This window comes from Salvelinus sp. IW2-2015, linkage group LG10 (assembly GCF_002910315.2).
Source record: "Salvelinus sp. IW2-2015 linkage group LG10, ASM291031v2, whole genome shotgun sequence".
Lineage (NCBI taxonomy): Eukaryota > Metazoa > Chordata > Actinopteri > Salmoniformes > Salmonidae > Salvelinus > Salvelinus sp. IW2-2015.
This window is the reverse complement of record NC_036850.1, coordinates 12,889,250-12,909,501: the sequence shown is the minus strand read 5'-3', so window position 1 is coordinate 12,909,501 and position 20,252 is coordinate 12,889,250. Positions and strand designations below refer to the sequence as shown.

The 20,252-nt window shown below is 43.5% G+C and overlaps 1 protein-coding gene across 2 annotated transcripts; it reads right to left on the bottom strand.

Moving 5' to 3' along the window:
• Positions 1–2,479: 2,479 nt before the first annotated feature.
• On the bottom strand, positions 2,480–18,994 carry LOC111969317 (amyloid-beta A4 precursor protein-binding family A member 2). Of its 2 annotated transcripts, XM_023995360.3 has the most exons (11): positions 18,913–18,994; positions 14,870–14,909; positions 13,782–13,927; positions 10,188–10,223; positions 8,834–8,920; positions 6,551–6,736; positions 4,994–5,173; positions 4,422–4,634; positions 4,064–4,183; positions 2,916–3,056; positions 2,480–2,644 (listed from the first exon to the last, which is right to left on the bottom strand). In XM_023995360.3, exons 1-11 carry the CDS (start codon positions 18,991–18,993, stop codon positions 2,573–2,575), a joined length of 1,302 nt encoding a protein of 433 aa, XP_023851128.1. In that variant the 5' UTR covers position 18,994; the 3' UTR covers positions 2,480–2,572. The 2 variants fall into 2 exon arrangements, with proteins under 2 accessions (XP_023851128.1, XP_070301494.1); XM_070445393.1 differs by lacking the exon at positions 10,188–10,223.
• Between the last annotated feature and the right edge of the window lie 1,258 nt (positions 18,995–20,252).

The window sequence follows — 20,252 nt, the reverse complement described above, 5'->3', positions numbered from 1 at the left end:
ATGCCAGAACACTGACATTCCTGTCTTGTAGGGAACAGAACGTGGTCTGCCACTGCGAGGACGATCAGCTGTCCGTCCTGTCTCCCTGTAGCTCTGTCTTAGGCGTCTCACAGTACAGACATTGCAATTTATTGCCCTGGCCACATCTGCAGTCCTCATGCCTCCTTGCAGCATGCCTAAGGCACGTTCACGCAGATGAGCAGGGACCCTGGGCATCTTTCTTTTGGTGTTTTTCAGAGTCAGTAGAAAGGCCTCTTTAGTGTCCTAAGTTTTCATAACTGTGACCTTAATTGCCTACCGTCTGTAAGCTGTTAGTGTCTTAACAACCGTTCCACAGGTGCATGTTCATTAATTGTTTATGGTTTATTGAACAAGCATGGGAAACAGTGCTTAAACCCTTTACAATGAAGATCTGTGAAGTTATTTGGAATTTTACGAATTATCTTTGAAAGACAGGGTCCTGAAAAAAGGACATTTCATTTTTTGCTGAGTTTAGAATAATAATGAAGACATCAAATCGATGAAATAACACATCATGTAGTAACCAAAAAATTGTTAAACAAACATTTGAGATTCTTCAAAGTAGCCACCCTTTGCCTTGATGACAGCTTTGCACACTCTTGGCATTATCTCAACCAGCTTCACGAGGTAGTCACCTGGAATGCATTTCAATTAACAGGTGTGCCTTGTTAAAAGTTAATTTGCAGAATTTCTTTCCTTCTTAATGCATTTGAGCCAATCAGTAGTGTTGTGACAAGGTAGGGGTGGTATACAGAAGATAGCCCTCTTTGGTAAAAGACCAAGTCTATATTATGGCAAGAACAGCTCAAATAAACAAAGAGAAACTACAGTCCATCATTACTTTAAGACATGAAGGTTAGTCAATACAGAAAATGTAAAGAAAATTTGCAGTAGCAGAAACCCTCAAGCGATATGATGAAACTGGCTCTCATGAGGGCAGCCATAGGAAAGGAAGACCCAGAGTTACCTCTGCTGCAAAGGATAAGTTCATTAGAGTTACCAGCCTCAGAAAATGCAGCCCAAATAAAGGCTTCACAGAGTTCAAGTAACAGACACATCTCAACATCAACTGTTCAGGGGAGACTGTGTGAATTAGGCCTTCCTGGTCGAATTGCTGCAAAGAAACCACTACTAAAGGACACCAATAAGAAGAAGAGACTTGCTTGGGACARGAAACACGAGCAATGGACATTAGACCGGTGTAAATCTGTCCTTTGGTCTGATGTGTACAAATTTGAGATTTGTGGTTCCAACCACTGTGTGTTTGTGAGACGCAGAGTAGGTGAACGGATGATCTCCGCATGTGTGGCTCCCACTGTGAAGCATGGAGGAGGAGGTGTGATGGTGTGGGGGTGCTTTGCTGGTGACACTGTCTGTGATTTGATTAGAATCCAAGGCACACTTAACCAGCATGGCTACCACAGCATTCTGCAGCGATACGCCAATGCCAGCTGGTTTGCGCTTAATGGGACTATTATTTATTTTTCAACAGGACAATGACCCAACACACCTTCAGGCTGTGTAAGGGCTATTTGACCAAGAAGGAGAGTGATGGAGTGCTGTATCAGATGACCTGCCCTCCACAATCAACCGACCTCAACCTAATTGAGATGGTTTGGGATGAGTTGGACCGCAGAGTGAAGGAAAAGCAGCCAACAAGTGCTCAGCATATGTGGGAACTCCTTCAAGACGGTTGGAAAAGCATTCCGGGTGAAGCTGGTTGAGAGAATGCCAAAAGTGTGCAAAGCTGTCATCAAGGCAGAGGGTGGCTACTTTGAAGAATATAACATATAAAATGTATTTTGATTTGTTTAACACTTTTTTGGTTACAACATGATTCCTTCCGTATGTGTTATTTCATAGTTTTGATGTCTTCACTGTTATTCTACAATTTAGAAAATAGCGAAAATAAAGAAAAACCCTTGAATGAGTAGGTGTGTTCAAACTTTTGACTGGTACTGTATATAAACTAAATTATATTACCCAAGTCACTCCCAAATACCCTTTCATTGTCCATCTAAACTATATTGACAACAGGATTTCAATCGTCCTTTAGCGGTCAAGGACTCTCTTCCCTGCTATCAAACCAGCAGGAAAAGTCAATAAATATTTACAAAGCAACCATGACCCTTCCCCATTACTTCAGACACATTAGCAAAATATGTATTTACATGAAAATTAAAAACAAAGAAAAGTAAATGAAACAATATGCAGGTACAATATTACATTGATGTGAATATAAAAAATACATTGTGATGCATCAAAAAAACATCACAAACAACACAAATAAATAACGTAAACACCTTCTGCCCAGATGACCCTCTTTAGTATTAACATCAGCAAAATATCGGGAGTATCAGTTGGATGAATGTTAGCTCAGAAAAGGATAAGTCATTGACACAAAAGTAAGAAAGGTAATCACTCTGGCTCACTTGCCATCCTCATACACTCATTAGTCTGCTAGTCTTGTCTACCCAGAGCTCTCCAACTGGACTGTAAACAACCGCTGCTTACAGCTCCTCTGTGGAGGAAAATGGGATCTGTCCTTGGTTTATATATACATAGGAGTCTCCTGTCCTGTTAAGAGTCTGAACATGGCCGCTGGCATTGTCTTCATGTGGATCTGGTTTAGGAAAAGACAGAAAACGAACATTTAGCTAGGCACTTGCATCTATCGCTTGTTATTTTATCTGTCAATATCTTTATTGAAAATAATCAAGCTTAGAGGCACACACGTACAGCCTAATGATTGTATTGATGAATGCATATTATGCTCATTCCTCTTTCAAAGAKGTACCTGCCTTGGCCAGTAATCTAGTTTTGTGAATTCTCATTCTAATTGATTGTGGTGTCCTCTGAGCTCCTTTATGAATTCTATCTGAACTGAACCTCACCTCGCCCACAGAGTTTGAGAGGGCTTGGACAATCTTCTCATGCGCTGTAGCCACCACGCTTTGGCCATTGATCTCAATGATGCGGTGGCCAACCCGGACACCCCCCCGCTCAGCAATACCCCCACGCATCAGGCTGCAGATCTGTGGGTGAAGATGACAAACAGAAGGTTATCCTTCATGGCAGTCACTCACCTCCATTGGCAACAAGACAGGGGTAATTCTATAGGGGAATAAAGCAATGATGCAACGTTGTTCCATTAAATCTTCTGGAACAGTTGTATTGCTAAAATGTCAAGGATAGTTCATGGATTTGGTCGTGTGATCCTGATAGGGAGAGGCCAGGGGGAGATTTGAGCTCTGTGAATGACATTGTAAGGTTCATCTGTATGCAGTAGCAAGGAAAATGGCAGTTGACACCGAGCTGATAAGCTAAGGCAATAAAGCTCCTAGCTTCAGCCTCGGGGCAACGACAGATATAACAGTAATTACATCTATTCTTTTTATAGGATTTTGAAGGGATATTGTCAGACTATATGAATATTGCTCTAAGGAGTTGACAATTTGTGTCATAGAAGCAATGTGCCACAGAGGATAACTTGAATACAGCAGAGACTTGAATAAAGTGGTATGAGGAACACACTGAAATACGTGTGTGTGCGTGCGCAGCATGTTTTTTTCATCAAAGCATGTAACGCTCATGATGCAATCACATACGCACAGACCTACAGGCTAACAGCTTGTCATATCGTTTGATACAATATTATTTTCCTCAGAATTGGTTTCTTTAGACTGTACCAGCTGAGAGGAGAAAACAAAAAAAGGTTTTCATAATTTACGGGGCTGTCTTCTCCTATTCAGTTAACGTCATCTGAAATCCTCCTGAGGGAACTGAAGTTTCATTGGACAAAGACATTGATATAGTCCAGAATCTCATCAAAAACATTTTTCAACCAGTCACAGATTGTTATCTCAGCCTGTGTTATTCAACCTACACATGAGAACACAGTATCCCAAAAACAGACAGAAGAAGAGTGGTCAAGGCCTTTTGCCGTTGAGTGATGACTTGAATGAAAACACTACTGTACTGTGTTCATGGTTTGACATTGCACACAGGGCTAAGCGGTGGTGCCTGATCTGATCGTACTTACAATCCCATTCTGGACGCTGAAGCCCAGCTGGTACTTGAGGTCTGGCCTCTTGATGAGCACGGTGGTGACAGGGGGACAGCTCACAATGTTCAGCTTCACCTGCACCTGGTTCTTCAGGCCCTGATGGACAAACACAGTGGTCAGACAGAGCAGAGGGCTGTCTCTTATACACATCTAGATGTGTATAAGAGGACAGAGCAGAGGGCGTACTGCAACCTCCACTGGGTTTAGTCAGTGGATTATTTTACATTAGAATTATGATCAAATTACAGAATTTATGTAGTCTTACACAATTAATGTAATGTCACCATAATAACCACTAATGACTCTTCCGAGAACTCTATCCCTGTCCATGTACCTTGATGATTCCCTGACAGGTGGCAAGCGGCAGCCCCACCAGGCTGGTGTTGTTGATGGACATGATCTGGTCTCCGATGCTGAGCTTCCCGGAGCGGGCGGCCGGCCCACCGTTCATCATGTTGGCCAGGATGACCGTGGGTAGGATGGAGCCCCAGCCAGACTCCACTATGACCACGCCCAAGATCTCTCCCTTATGCTTCTCCAGCTGCAGCTGTGGAGCCAGCCAATAGCGAGAGAAAGAGAGATAGAGAGAGTGATGAGTGCCTCTAGTCAAAGCGATTGTGGGCAAGAGAAAAATAAATCAGGGAGAAATATAATGGTGTAGCGGAAGAACCGAAACAACGTGCGGAAGGAGGGCCAGATGGGTATAAGACCACTGTCAGCTTCTCTGGTAATTGGCTCAGTCCATATGCAGTACTTCCACAGAACTAGACTGCCTCACTGCTCATCAGAGATTCTTTCCTACTAAGCAAGAGACTGAGCATCCAAAAGTCCTCAGAGAAGTGGATTGTACAGTGCATCTGAGGCACCATTATACAGTTACCTCATACAGTTAAATGAGAGCCAAACCTCTTTGCAGTTCTCAGAGTTTGAGAAGTGGATGAGGTCATCGTTGTACATCTCCTGCGTGTTAATGATGTCACTGTACTCCTTCTGACTCAGGTCCTCTGGGTTGATGCCGTTAGCCCTCAAGAACTCCTGGTAAGCCACGCTAAATGACTGCCCAATCGACTGGGCTATGAGCTGGGCCTGGAGAGCCAATGAGAAGAGAGGATAATGCCATGAAAATAGAATTTACCCATGAGTGTTATGAGTCAAATGTCTGTGGTCTGAGGGTTTTTCCCTTCTAGTAATTATATTTCTATGAATAAAACCAGCTATGCATTTGGCAGAAGCAATATACTTCCAATACACTGTCACAGTGACAGCAATGTGGAGAATCACATCACAGAGCAACTGGGGGATGCAGATCAATATTCATTTATGTGGTATGAATCAATGCACATAAGGCATTGCTTCACTGTTGCCAAGTACTATTTGAGGTCCAATAAAAATTGAATTTAAATGTCAAAACCTATTTGTCATGTCTTCATTACTGACATATAAATGGACCAAAACATGTTCGCACAGCTAAAGTGGTGAGCATCATGAAGCCTGGATCATTGGTGCAATGATTGCTTCATTTTCCGTATAAAATGGCAAAGGTATTGATTGTAAAAAGCTGATCTAAAGAGGAGAAGAAAAGGAAAGTCATCTAATTGCATATCATATGATATTAGGGATGTGTCTATCCCATCCAGTTTCCCTATATTTACCTCCTACCTTTGCTCAGGCAGTTTTAGGGAATAATATGTTTTCAAAGGAAGCAAGCTGTGGTTGCCCTGTTAACAAACATCCAACTGCATGCTGGGCTTTGATAGACACATGAAGCACATCCTGGACTGTGGTGTRGGTGAAAATTGGCAGTATTACTGTAACAGACAGCATATCACACATTGGCAACGTCTCTGCACTGGCCCGAGGGGCAGGGGTAGAAATGTCAGGGCAATATAAACAACCTGCTATTTGAGTTGTAGGAATCCCCTACCCCTAACTCAGCCAATCCTGCCCATAACGAACGAGGACAGTAAAGCCAGTCGTTGCCCTTATCCAGACCAGTAGATCAAGGATCAGTCCTACCATGTAATAGGTAGACAGTAATAAGACACTGTTGGGAGAGGCATTGAAATATATCATTGTCCCTTCTGCGCTGAGGCTAAATGACTCGTGTCAACACTCAGACTGACCGTCCTTTATAACACACCAGCTAATTAGACATGGAGAAATGGCGATTAAGAGGGACAACTGCAATGCAGGGGCAGACGCACGCTGGCTAGGGGAGGAGACAGGCAGAGAGACTGGCCTATCAGAGGTGGATCCTCCCAGCTAAACATATCAGAGGGTGTTACTGGTGAACATGTCGTTCATAATGTGTTGTTGTGACTAATCTCTGAATCAGTCACAAAGCATTACCTCTACATTCAGAAACATGTCCTGTGCATAACCTTTCACCTGGTCCTGATCCATTCTACCATTTGAGATTAGCCTCAAGGGGCAGATCACAGACATTTACACACATTCACTTACGTCCTCAGACTCAAAGACGTGGCAGATCATCCGGTACTGTTTCTTGGCCTCTGGGGCTCCGGGTGTGGTCTCGATGCAGTCCTGGGAGGCTGTGCGCGGCATGCGGCGCCTCGCCATCAGCACCACGATGTTCCCAATGTCAGCTATGTAGGAGATGGTGCGCAGGGCGTTGTCCATCATAGTTTCCTGTGTACGCCATCACAGCAACAAACACTGAACAACTAGTACCTTCCCTCGTAGACAGATGCATGTGAATAACAAACAGGGTATCATGATGACCGAACACACCGTAACAGGTGTACTAATACACAGTATAAAAATACTAAAATATATACTGTGTTGGGTTCTGAGAATATGAAATATACTTATTCATGTCATTGATTGAGTGCTGAGGTTTAGAGGGTCTACACCAGTTAATTGTTAATGGAGGAAGGTATATAGTGGGGGCAACTAAGCTTGGAATGTGTTGAGTGAAGGGAAGCGATTACATGTGGCAGGGATTGATAAGGGGAGAGAGCCATAGATTAGTGATGAAGGGGGGTTGAGGTCAGGATAGCTTAAGGGAGAAATAAAAGTTTATGGCCTGTATCACTAGTGTCCTGCCTAGCAGTAAAGAATGATGTTTGTACAGATGGGTAGGAGGAGACTCAGCCTATGAGGAACGGTTAAATATCAGTGCTTGTGTGAAAATGTTTTTCTCTGAATGCAGCTGTATGGGCAGAATAAACTTGGTTAAGCTTTCATAAATGTCCGTTGAGTGTTTTACTCTGAGAATTAGACCCTAACAACTGTATTACAATTGACGCTTTGAGTAAAATAAACACACAGTGTGTTTTGCAAGCTTCAGGCGAAGTATGACAAGGTGCTTATCTTCACACGAGTGTCTGGTAGCGCCGTAGGAGGAGCGGGAACGCTCAGCTCCGTCCTGTACGCTCAGCTCCGTCCTGCACGCTCTTCAGCGAAACATCATCAGTTCGTCAGCAGAATTAATGATCCAATTAGTCTGTGCATGCTGCGCCTACAGCCTTTCACCTTTCTCATGGTGAGCAGCCTCAGCAGAGTGGCAGAACTCCATGCATTTCCACTCAGCCCATATGCTCCGTAGCAGACCAAGGCGTGGGAATCACACCTCTAATCAAACTGGGGTTCTCCAATGTTCTCATCCCTTCTGGTACACACAGACAGTAGGGGCTGAACCGAGGTATGTTTGGGGATTATTTAAAAAGATTATTCAATAGGATTGCTCTTACATTTTCATTCGCGGCACAAATGTTCTGAGTGTGTATGGAATATGACATTATTCCATCTAGGAAGTGGTAGAATTGGTATTGTAAATAAGAAAAATCACATAAAAATGCCATCGTGTTGCAATTTATGGAAGAGCAGTTCTGACTTCAATCTCACCAACTAACCAACCCCCATAAATCCAGACTTTTTCCATCTTGATGGTTGCGGGAAGCAGGTAGCCTTGTGCCAGGCAGGGAGTGGAATGGAGAGACACTGCATTGCAGCACATTACAGTAGGCTGTGCCAGGCAGCCAGCCCACACACTGCTGTTCTGTTCAGTCGGACTGCAACTCAACGACAGGGACACACATTCTGTTCACAGTCAGTCAGCTGGCACTCTAGTCTCTACACCAGAGACATCACTGTTAACACTRCGGCTGACCCTCTCACATTGGAAAATCTTGTTTCCCATAAGACATGACATCAAGAGTAAAGTGCTACACTCTACCTCATTTATAACTGCATTATTGTTCAAAGCCATGTGTCAAGCATGTATGTCCTAAACAATTTGGCTTTGGAGGCGAGATGATTTCTGACTAATTACTATTGTAGATGGATTGGGTTGGGAATCAAATGGGTTGGGAATCAAATGGGTTGGGGATCAAATGGGGTGGGAATCAAATGGGTTGGGGATCAAATGGAGTGGGAATCAAATGGGTTGGGGATCAAATGGGGTGGGAATCAAATGGGTTGGGAAACAAATGGGTTGGGAATCAAATGGGTTGGGAATCAAATGGGTTGGGAAACCCAGTGTTTAAAACTAGCTTTCATCTTCCTGCTACGTCCCACTTTATTGACAGCTGTCTATAGAGGCTTTCTGGCTTTAACATTTCATTAATTTTTTATTCTCGCTCAGAGTGAGATCAGATAATAAATATTAAATAAATAAATTATCACCCAAAATCTGTCACAAAGGTCACCGAGAGGAGTTGTGTGGCTATGGCCCCACTGCATTTGATTGGTCCTGTCAGGGCTGGAGTCAGGACCTCTACTCACCTGTGTGTCTGCGTTGAGCACTTTGATCCTCTGGGTGGAGATGAAAAGGTCCACCTCTGTCAGTGTCTGTGCGTCCCCCTCTGGGCTCTGGACGGAGACAAAAGAGAGACAGGCGTGTCAGAGTCCCCCCTGAGGCAGGAGAGAGCGGCCCGGGTGCCCGTTCTCTAAGCACCMTGGCTGGGGGCTGAGGAGAGCTCACCAAGGGCCCACGGTTAACAGGCTGCACACAGTTTTAAAGCTATTTCATAAATCATGTAGGTTGGCACCCGGCGGACCCCTGGCAAGCCTACAGTAGGTGTTCAGTCAGTGCTGGACTAAGGCTACACCCATAGAGAACAGCCATAAAATGTACATTCATATTCCATTTCATAATCTGAATTATAACACATTGTAACACATTGATATCTATGAAAGAATTGGTTAGTAGCATTGCCATAGGATGTTGTTGTTGTTTATTGAGTGGTGGTCATGCTCAAATTGTTCCACACAAAATGGGTCTCTGAAGGCTACTATATCTATACAATGGGGACTAGGTGATTAATAATATTCATTTTCATGATAAATGGTCATGTGATTGCGCATGCAGGACTGCATGGAATACATATGGAATTAAAAACAGCCATCTCTGTGAGAGACAGAGCCRGCATCCAGATCAGATTTGAGGCAGCGGGAATGAGGGCAGGTCATATAGTCACAGAGGGACCCGGTTGGCTCTGGGGCTTTACATCAATAGGTCTGACATGATGTTGGTGTGTTGAGAGTTGGCACAGATGAGAGTAGGCACAACATGGCAGCTAAGCCATTACAAGCTGCCGGATGTGTGTGAATACCAGCCCCAGGCATGTGGTTTGCATTCACGCTAATCACCACGCACTGCGTGTTAATTCAATCACGTTTGATTTAGGTTAATTATCTAAGGACTGATGTGTGTATAATGAGCAGCATAATGTACATGTTTTTAAAATATGCAATACATAATGAAGCAATTTATTTGATGATATGTCTAATAGATTAAATTATAATTTGTAGTAATTCTGTGTAGGCTAGAATATTTCTTTGCATCATCAATATCATCAAGGGATTTCATGTTTGCTGGCTCTGATTTTCAGAGCACAAGCTGCAGGGATGTTCCCGGAGTTCACACAGTCCAGCCTCTCAGTGATGCATGCAGGGTAATCAGATGGAGTGGGATATGAATATTCTCATCATAACTCAAGTCACCTCCTCAAACTCCACGGCTCAGAGTGAGTCAGAATGAGACAGACAGACAGATGGAACAGGGAGCCGGAGGGTGAGGGTGGAGTCAAGGTGGCCCTTCTCTCTGTTCTTATCAGATCAGATTGTTTTTACACACCGCCTTTTTCTTGATTTTGGCAGCCTTCTGAACCCTCTGGGAGGAGACGTTGGGACAGAACAGGGTCGTCAGACACGGGACGGGAGGAGCGGCAAAAACAGAGGGCAGGAAGTAAAGAAAGTAAAAGAAAGTAAGAGACAATAACTAAATCAAACAGCAGGTGTATCATTGCTCTGAAAAGGGAGAAGAGCGATGGCACAGCTGTGTTCTGCAGAAACAAATTAAAACGGCAATTAAAAGGATCATAATTGCTATTTTTCTTTTGAATACAGCAAATCATAAAGACATGCAAAAATGAGTTGATACCACACCTTAATATCAAAGTAAAAAAGGAACTTGAGTGTAGCATATGCAAATACTCTGTCAAAGGGCTTCAGGTTCAAATGTGAAGTCAAGGCAAGACATCCTTGGCATACCTTTCCTGTCCACAACACATTCTTTCAGAAAATGGTGAGGAATTACAGCAGAGCCCAGCATCCTGAGATGACTTGACATGTAATTTAAGGCAACACAATGATTTAGTCCTGTATTGACATCCGTCACCATCCCCCTGAGAAATGGGATGTCAAAACTGACAGTTGGTGACTGAGTGGTTTTCAAATGGTCTAAAAACAACACATTGAGAAACCTACTGTAGGGTGGCTGACCAGAAATCACTGATTCAGTAAATTCAGTTGATTCAGATTCAGTTAAGATACAGATTCAGTTAATTCAGTTGATTCAGTTTCAGTTACGATACATATTCAGTTAATTCAGTTGATTCAGTTTCAGTTACGATACATATTCAGTTAATTCAGATTCAGTTAAGATTCAGATTCAGTTAATCTCACACCTCCTGTGCAACTGACTAGGTATCCCCTTTCCCAACACTGAGCCCCACAAAAAGACTTTAACGCTGTAGGTCAACTGCACAGGACCAGAAGGAGGGTGTGCTGAAGTCCAGACACATAAAGGACCTCTGTTTGTGAGCCCTGAGCTGAAGCTGGTTCATCTGTTCCAGTCCCATCCATCATCAGTCAGATAGACTCCGTTACTACGGCTGCCTGAGAGAGTTGGTACCACAGCTCTCTGCAAGCCAGCCAGTCAGGAGCAGAGGAAGGGTCAGCACTCTCTCTACCGCTTCACCCTTTGCTGGAAGACAGAGCAGAGGGCAAGATCTTGCCTCTCAGACGGTCGAGCAAGTTGGATGTTTGCGTGCTGCAACTAGTCAGTTTATTTGTGTTCGTATGGGAAGCAGAGCAGAGAACGGCCTTCAGGGATGATCCTGGGTTGTTTGTTACACATTTACTGCACCACCTTCAGCCCTCCTAATGCAAGGCAGTCCTCCAGCTACATCCAGCTACACCCACTGCATCAAATCAAGGCAGGCAGAAAAAGGAGTGGGCGATGAAGCTGCATAAATTTGACATCAAAATGAGGGGAGCATGCCAAAGAAGATCTGTAGAAATAAAACCTACGACGGCGTGCGATTTACCTGCAATGTTACGTTTTTTTTGTTCTCTGTAGCAGTGGACTAAATATTGAGGACAGCAGTGTAATTAATCTGTGTGTGGGTTGTGGGTTTATGAGAACCATAAAATGAAACTGAGGGAGGCAGGCAGCACAGAGCACCCTGCCCAGTCCCAGTGTTCAGGGGTTGGTGTGTGAAGAACTGGTAGCTACCAACACATAACAGAGCCCGATCCCCTGCCTCCAGAGTGACATAATGCCAATTCATCTGTGGAGAGAAACATAATCTGTAGTTCCTCCTCAGATGAGAGCAGAGAACAAGTGGCATGCTTCCCGATGGCCTCCTCCACAGCTGAACAGGCAACGTAAAAATAATGACGAAAAAAAACGCTCAGTTAAGCGTTGCCATGGTATCATCTTCAAAGGCCTTTGATGGTAGCGAGAGAACGGAAGGATTTGTTTTTGTCACTGGGATGGATGTAGCCAGATCCCAGCAGCAGTGGAAGGGAGGCAAGGGCCCATCACAACTCTAATATCCCTCCAAAAGAGCTGCCAGCTTTCCTTTGGGAAAGGCTGGCAGCTGTCTCAGATGAGAGGGTCACCTGCCCCAGTCTTGTGCCTGCTGAAGCAGACTGCTGCTGGACAAGAGAGTGTGCCACTGTGTCACACTGAGCGGTGGGTCAATTTGACCCACTGAGCTAACATACACTCCCATCTCTGCTCGGCAGTGACTGGCTGGCCTTGCCACAGGTGGATGTTTCTAAAAGTAGATCCCAGCCAAGTGCCAGTGGACCACCGAGTTAGGTTATAAAATATTCATGATACAGCCCAGCCCATATTTTCATGAGAGGGAGAGGAAACGTATGGTGCCTGGACAACTCATGAACATCTGGTGTATCATCTCGGGTTGTATTCTCTTTGATCCAATAGGTATAGCTCCTAAAGTCATGTACAGCGCCTCCTTGTCTATGGTCTCAACAATACATTGTCAGCACACATGAACTCACTCAAGAACATTCCGTGCAAATACTATATTTGTGATCATTCGGTGATCAGACTGAGGGGAAAACGGCCCTTGCATAAATGGCCTTTCAAAAGCTAGACTGCCAAAAGCAATCATAACTCCACAGCTAGTTGAGAGCCAACCAGTAGTGTAGTGATTGAAATGCACAGTGGCGGAGTCTGTTTTGAATATGGCCATCCTCTCTGGCTGCTCCCCATCAGTATTCATAGCAGAGAAGTCATGTAGAAAATGGGACTGAAATGGAAGGGGAAACATAACCTCTGTGAGCCAGCAATCCATTACCAACACCATGTGACACATTACCCCAATCTGGCCCAACTGGAGCCCAAATGGACTGCTAATTCTGGCCAAATCTCAAACTGCTCTGACTGGGGAGATAAACAGCGTTGACGTCCATGTGGATTTAATAGGCCAATCTGGACCTCACTTGAATTAAAAAGACCAGCACCTTGCACTCACATTTGAAGTCCATTTATAAAACTGCATTTCTGTCTGCCAGATTGCAGACTATCTACAGCAAGAGGTTCCACTTAGAGTGCTAATTAAAAAGGTTTCCAGCGGTTATGCCAATACTCTGTACAAGCTTTGAAGTCTCAATCAGGTTTTATATATGCCTGAAACACGAATATAAAGTTTATTCAAGATATACTAGAACTAGAAAGATGAAAAATGATTGATGAATACCTTAGGGTGTTGTTTCCTCTACAGGGCATCATTAAATCCTGACAGTATAAAAATCAAACAGTGGGTTGTAAACAGAGCTAAAAGGACTGTAAACTAACCCACTGGAGAGGAACATGATTACACAGTACCACTGCGTCCTACAGTACAGTAGCAATAATACTACTAGATTGGACACTGTCTCCTGGGGTGTAAACAAACACATCAGACACCCTTCACTCTGAATCTTTCAAAACAGTTCCTAGAGTCACAGTGAAAATATACCAGATCAAAACAACATCCATATGAAAAGGAACGAAGAAAGGGAAGCTGTTTGCGGGATTTGAAACGGGTGGTGCAGTGTGTGTGTGTGTGTGTGTGCGCGCATGTGTCTATGTGTGCGTGTGTGTTTGTGCAAGTGTGTGTGTGTGATGGAAGGCCTGTCTGCTGTCTGTCCGTACCTTGACCCGGCTGACAGCCTCCTGGGCCTGCATCATGCGGATGTTCTTGGACGGGTTCCTCTCAGAGAGCAGCTGGGTGGAGCCCAGGTAGTTAGCAGCAAAGATGATGCCATCAATAAGATCTTCTGGCTCACAGGGCCCCGGAACTGACAGAGAGGGACAGGGAGAATGGATGGGCAGAGAAACGAAGGAGCAGGAGAAGGAGAAGATAAACGCTATTAGATCATACTTCTCTTGCAAAACAAAGACTGTGTTGTTCTAGCTGAAAGGTCACATACGTATGAGTATTGTTAGCCTTCTGTATGCACAATTTGAATAAATCAAACACTCAAATTCTGTAGCTGTTGGGTATTATGCAGAGAAACAATCACGGCGGAGGCTTGAGCAGTAAAATGGCCACGGGTGGGCAGGGAGCTGAGAGCTGAGAGAGGCACCAGGGGATTCATGTGGCCGTGTGATATGTAGATGTAGACTCTGTGACAACCTCTGAGGGATACAATGCACTGTCATGATATCAGAGAGAGTGAAAGAAAGAACCAGCTCAGCCTCCAGGAAGCCCTGCTGTTCGCTGCCCAGTGGTGACAGGGGCCTGGCGAGGAATGCCTTGAAAACATCTCGAACCAAACATACTCAGAGGCCTGGGTCTGGCCTGCTTAGATAGAGCCCTCCCACATTGACGACTAACTCACTGACACRTCTGACATGATGGCTCTCAGGTAAATTGTACAAATAAAGATAGTGAAAAATGTACATTATCATTTGTATTTACTTTSTTGTTTGTCTTAATTTTCAAATGCAGACTCGTTGATCTCTCTCTCTCTCAACATGTTGATCTCATGTAACAGCTGCAAGCTCATTATTTTCTCTCCTTAATACTCCATGATCTGTCATCTTGCAACTAGATTTTGAGTGGTTATTAAGGCGCTTGAATTAGAGAGACAAATCTAATATTCTTGGAATGAGCAGATCYCTGCACCCAAAGTGATATAAGTCTCTTACAGGGAATATCTGTTTTTGATGTTGTGAATTTGATTCATTTTTGTCTTTTGATTTCACCCTCAAGATAAACAGACGCAGAGGTGCCTTACCATCAACAAAGCTGGGGAAAGATGCAGCCTTCTTTGTTTCCTGAAAAAACAGAAAGTCTTGATTGAACTCTCTGAATTAGTAAAGCGGAATGAAATATGCATTCTCATTTCATGAAACTGAAAGGAAAACCCGCCTCTCTGCAAGGCCTTTGGCTTCCACAACAAACAACAGACCAACAAACTCCAAAAGCTTCAGTCTGTCAAAGAAGATGAAACATTTTTGAACATCAGTTCAAAGTAGCCTATGATATCGATACAAACCCTATTAATGAACAGATAAGGAAGAAAATGTAAGAAACGATGCAAGAACTGAATACATAGACGTGTTCTCCACTCTTAGAAAAGCATGTGGTATCTAGAACCTAAAAGGGTTATTTGGCTGTCCACAGAACAGAACCCTTTGAAGAACCCTTTTTTGGTTCCAGGTAGAACCCTTTTGGGTTCCATGTAGAACCCTTCCCACAGAGTGTTCTACATGGAACTCAAAAGGGTCCTACCTGGAACCAAAAACGCTTCTACCTGGAACCAAAAAGGGTTGTCCTATGGGGACAACAACCCTTTTGGAGCCCTTTTTTTCTAAGAGTGTATAGTACAGATCAAAGGAAGTGCAACTTCATGGCATCGACCTGATTGTAAACAGTGGTCCGTGTTAACATGCARGGTCATGACATGCCTACATCTTCAGATGTGAAACACAACTGTATATCAATACTTCCACAAAGCTCTGAATGAGAGAGCCGCACATTAAAGCACTCTGAGTAATGGGCATCACTTTAAAGACATGCCACTCAAATGGAGGGTCCAGGCTGAAATATGTGTGGCCGTTCATTACAGTCTGTTAGGAAGGCCCAGGAGCACTATCAAACCACTTAATAACTTAAAGGGAAACAACTTCCTAGTATATCTTAGTACACTTATGCCATAGTGGCCTCCCGCAAATATACAATACTTAAATGCTACCATATCATTCTAGATGACCTTTAAAGTGAAGATGTGCCTCGCTCTGCAGTTCGGCTGTGCTCTCCAGCCTTAGTGCTGGTGTGTGAATGAAAGCCTGGCCAGACAAAACAGTGTTAGGATGATAAGACTGGGTTGTGCAGGGGAGAGAGGGCTTTGTCTCTGAGCGTCACTTGAACGGTCAGGTCAAGGTTGAGTGGTTTCCCTGATGTAAACACACAGCTTGCTGCTCTCAACCAGTGGCTTGACTGCAGAGTCAAAAAAGGGCACAGCCAATTCCCCTTCCTTTCAGAGCAATGGGAGTGGGGAATGAGGATAGCAGCCTTGTATAGAATGTCCCTGAGAGAAATGTCCACAATAATAACAGTGGTGATTTCCTTAAGAAAACTGGACAACTACACTGTGTTACCTGGAGACAGGGACTTCATTCATTCATAAACACAGTTCACTGATCCTCATAAATCCTCTGGCACTGGCCTTTTAACGAGGCATGGAGAGGCAGCCTTTAGTTATTATACCCACAGGCTCTGGAATAGCCTGCCAGAGAGATCAAGAGATCTTGAAACACATATTCTTTGCTTTGCTTTTCCTTTTAGTTGTTCAGTTTGTATCATTTAAAAAAAGATATATCTTATGTTTGTTGTGTAGTAAATATGTGACTCACCACCTGTATTCGGTCTTACGTAACAAAATTTGAAATTGTGTTTTTTACATTGGATAAAAGTAGAGACTCACAGCTACAAAATGATATATCATACACTGGATTTGAGAAACAATGGGAAAGTAATTCTGGTTTGAAAGTTGATAAAGTTGTAAACTCACTTTTGAGAAAATGGCCTTTGAATGTTTTGGTATCTAGTRAAGAGTTCTTCTTTGTCTACACCCATTCAGCATTGTTCACGCCCTCTTAAGCTTTAGCCCCACCCATCTAGTTTCGCTCTCGGAGAGTTTAGAGAGCACACTTGACACTCTGGCGGATTATTTGTTTACCTCTGGATAACATGAAAACAGCCTAAGCAGCTCTGCTGGCAACAATTTCATTACGCTTTTTTTGCCGACGTTTACTGACACCGGCCGTATTCAACGGGTGTTGTACACTTTAGCTTAAGACATGTAGCTAGCAAGCTACAGTTGATGTCGGAAGTTTACATACACTTAGGTTGGAGTCATTAAAACTCGTTTTTCAACCACTCCACAAATGTCTTGTTAACAAACTATATTTTTGGCAAGTCGGTTAGGACATCTACTTTGTGCATGACACAAGTAATTTTTACAACAATTGTTTACAGACAGATTATTTCCCTTATAATTCACTGTATCACAATTCCAGTGGGTCAGAAGTTGAAATACACTAAGTTGACTGTGCCTTTAAACAGCTTGGAAAATTCCAGAAAAKTATGTCATGGCTTTAGAAGCTTCTGATAGGCTAATTGACACCATTTGAGTCAATTGGAGGTGTACCTGTGGATGTATTTCAAGGTCTACCTTCAAACTCAGTGCCTCTTTGCTTGACATCATCGGGAAAATCAAAAGAAATCAGCCAAGAACGCAGAAAACAATTTGTAGACCTCCACAAGTCTGGTTCATCCTTGAGAGCAATTCCAAACGCCTGAAGGTACACGTTCATCTGTACAAACAATAGTATGCAAGTATAAACACCATGGGACCACGCAGCTGTCATACCACTCAGGAAGGAGATGCGTTCTGTCTCCTAGAGATAAACATACTTTGGTGAAAAAAGTGCAAATCAATCCCAGAACAACAGCGAAGGACCTTGTGAAGATGCTGGAGAAAACAGGTACAAAAGTATCTATATCCACAGTAAAACGAACCTGAAAGGCTGCTCAGCAAGGAAGAAGCCACTGCTCCAAAACTGCCATAAAAAAGCCAGACTACGGTTTGCAACTGCACATGGGGACAAAGATCGTCCCAACCGTGAAGCACAGGGTGGCAGCATCATGTTGTGGGGGTGCTTTGCTGCAGGAGGGACTGGTACACTTCACAAATAGATGGCATCATGAGGTAGGAAAATATGTGGATATATTGAAGCAACATCTCAAGCATCAGTCAGGAAGTTAAAGCTTGGTCGCAGATGAGTCTTCCAAATGGACAATGACCCAAGCATACTTCCAAAGTTGTGGTAAAATGGCTTAAGGACAACAAAGTCAAGGTATTGGAGTGGCCATCACAAAGCTGACCTCATTCCTATAGAACTGAAAAAACGTGTGCGAGCAAGGAGGCCTACAAACCTGACTCAGTTACACCAGCTCTGTCAGCGGAATGGGCAAAAATTCACCCAACTTATTGTGGGATAGCTTGGTGGAAGGCTTCCCGAAACATTTGACCCAAGTTAAACAATTTAAAGGCAATGCTACCAAATACTAATTGAGTGCATGTAAACTTCTGACCCACTGGGAATGTGATGAAAGAAATAAAAGCTGAAATAAATCATTCTCTCTACTATTATTCTGACATTTCACATTCTTAAAATAAAGTGCTGATCCTAACTGACCTAAGACAGGGAATTTTTACTCTGATTAAATGTCAGGAATTGTGAAAAACTGAGTTTAAATGTATTTGGCTAAGGTGTATGTAAACTTCTGACTTCAACTCTAGGTAAACAATGAACCTAGCTAGGTAAACAACGTGGAAGATCACACACGTCACGTAACGTTAGCTAACAAGCCAGCCAGATAAAGTTAGCTAGTTAAACAACAATGAACATAGTGCCAAATCATGTCGTTACTACCCTGCATGAATCTGGTGGGAGCTAACCAACCAGGTTCAATGGTAGCTAGCTAACATTAGGCTCTAACTAGCAAAGCAAACAGCTCTGCGATACAGCTTTTATTTTCATTGTTTTTATTAGTTTTTCCTGTGAAGCACATTGTGTTGCATTCCATGTCTGAAATCTGATGTATAAATTAAGCTTGATTTGATATGATGATAAATAATCTGAAGAAAATCTCTTGACAACCATGACACGGGCTCTGAAGGACAAGCACAGGACAGTAATAATACTGTTATGTATTYCACATAATATCATCTGTCGCAATGAGTTTGGACTGCAGACAGAGACAGTTTACCTCCGGGACATTGTTGTTCTCCAGTGGCACGTTGAGGTCAGAACGCTGCTGTTTCCTGGGATGCTCCGCACCGTTGGTCATCTGTGGGGGTGAAACCAGGGGTTAAACAGGGACCAGCGGGCAACAGAGAGTTAATAAAACATTTCCAAGCAGACAGTAGAAATGAAAAAAAAGGACCGGTTCCTTAGGGAGCTACAGCCAACATACATTAGTAATACAGTCCGATACATTTCTCTATGGGTCGGAGAAAGGAGTAGTTGTAACGTGAAAAAAATAAGGTCATGCTATTATTAGACATTAATTGAGTTCTGTGAAATACACACAGGACAACATGTTGTCTTGAGTACCACTATAGTCTTGACAGTTCACATTTACTTAGCGAAGCATGGTAAGGATTATGAAATGAAAGATTATGAAATTGCTCTCATTTCATATTTACATAACTCAGCAATCCTTATTTTTACAGCGACAACACAATCATAAGTCCTGATTAGTATTGAACATCTACACATCAGCTTGAGCAAACAGTAATTCAATAATAATTATATCCATTTGTTTGACAGGATAAAACAAATCTCTGCCCCGAGGAAGGAGGAAGTATCCAGCCTGAATCTGATGTTTTCAAACACTTCAGTGAGCCTTAATCACAGTACCTGAACACTGAAAGCATTCTGCAAAACATCTACAACTGCTGCGTAAAATCACAAACAGTCACCCAATTTAACATGGGCATTAGATTTTTTATTGTTGTTGTCAGTGACTGTTCTGCACAATATGTGCTTGCTTCCAATATAATCCAGTTATGTGGCCTGTCCCATTTCTCTCCAACAACACAGTAAAGAGAACACACACAACCACAAGCATAGACACATAACACACATGCACACCACGGTGGAGCAGGTGTGTATCAGCATTCTGCCATCCCATACCGCAGGGCACACACACAGGATCTCCCCTCACCTCACCATCTGGCTGGGCAGGGGGTGAGCATGGTAGAACACAGAGAGGGGCTTGGTGGAGGACAGGAAGAGGTGTGTGTGTGTGTGTGTGTGTGTGCGCGCGCGCGCGCCCGCGGCTGGATCTGAATGAGGGCAGTGGGCGTGGGAGATGGAGAGGGGAGCTCAAGGTGTCTGGCTGTGGCTGGGGGATGGGTCTCCAGCAGGGGGAAGGGAACGGCCTCACTAGCTGCACTATAGCTACAGTGCAATAACCTGCCTGTCAACCACCTCATACATAATAAATATCGCCCTATCACAAATCTTGTTTTAATCAGTTCCAATGGCATAGGTCTGCTCCAGAATCTGAACATAACCTGGCCGTACATCTTGTGTGCGGTCTCC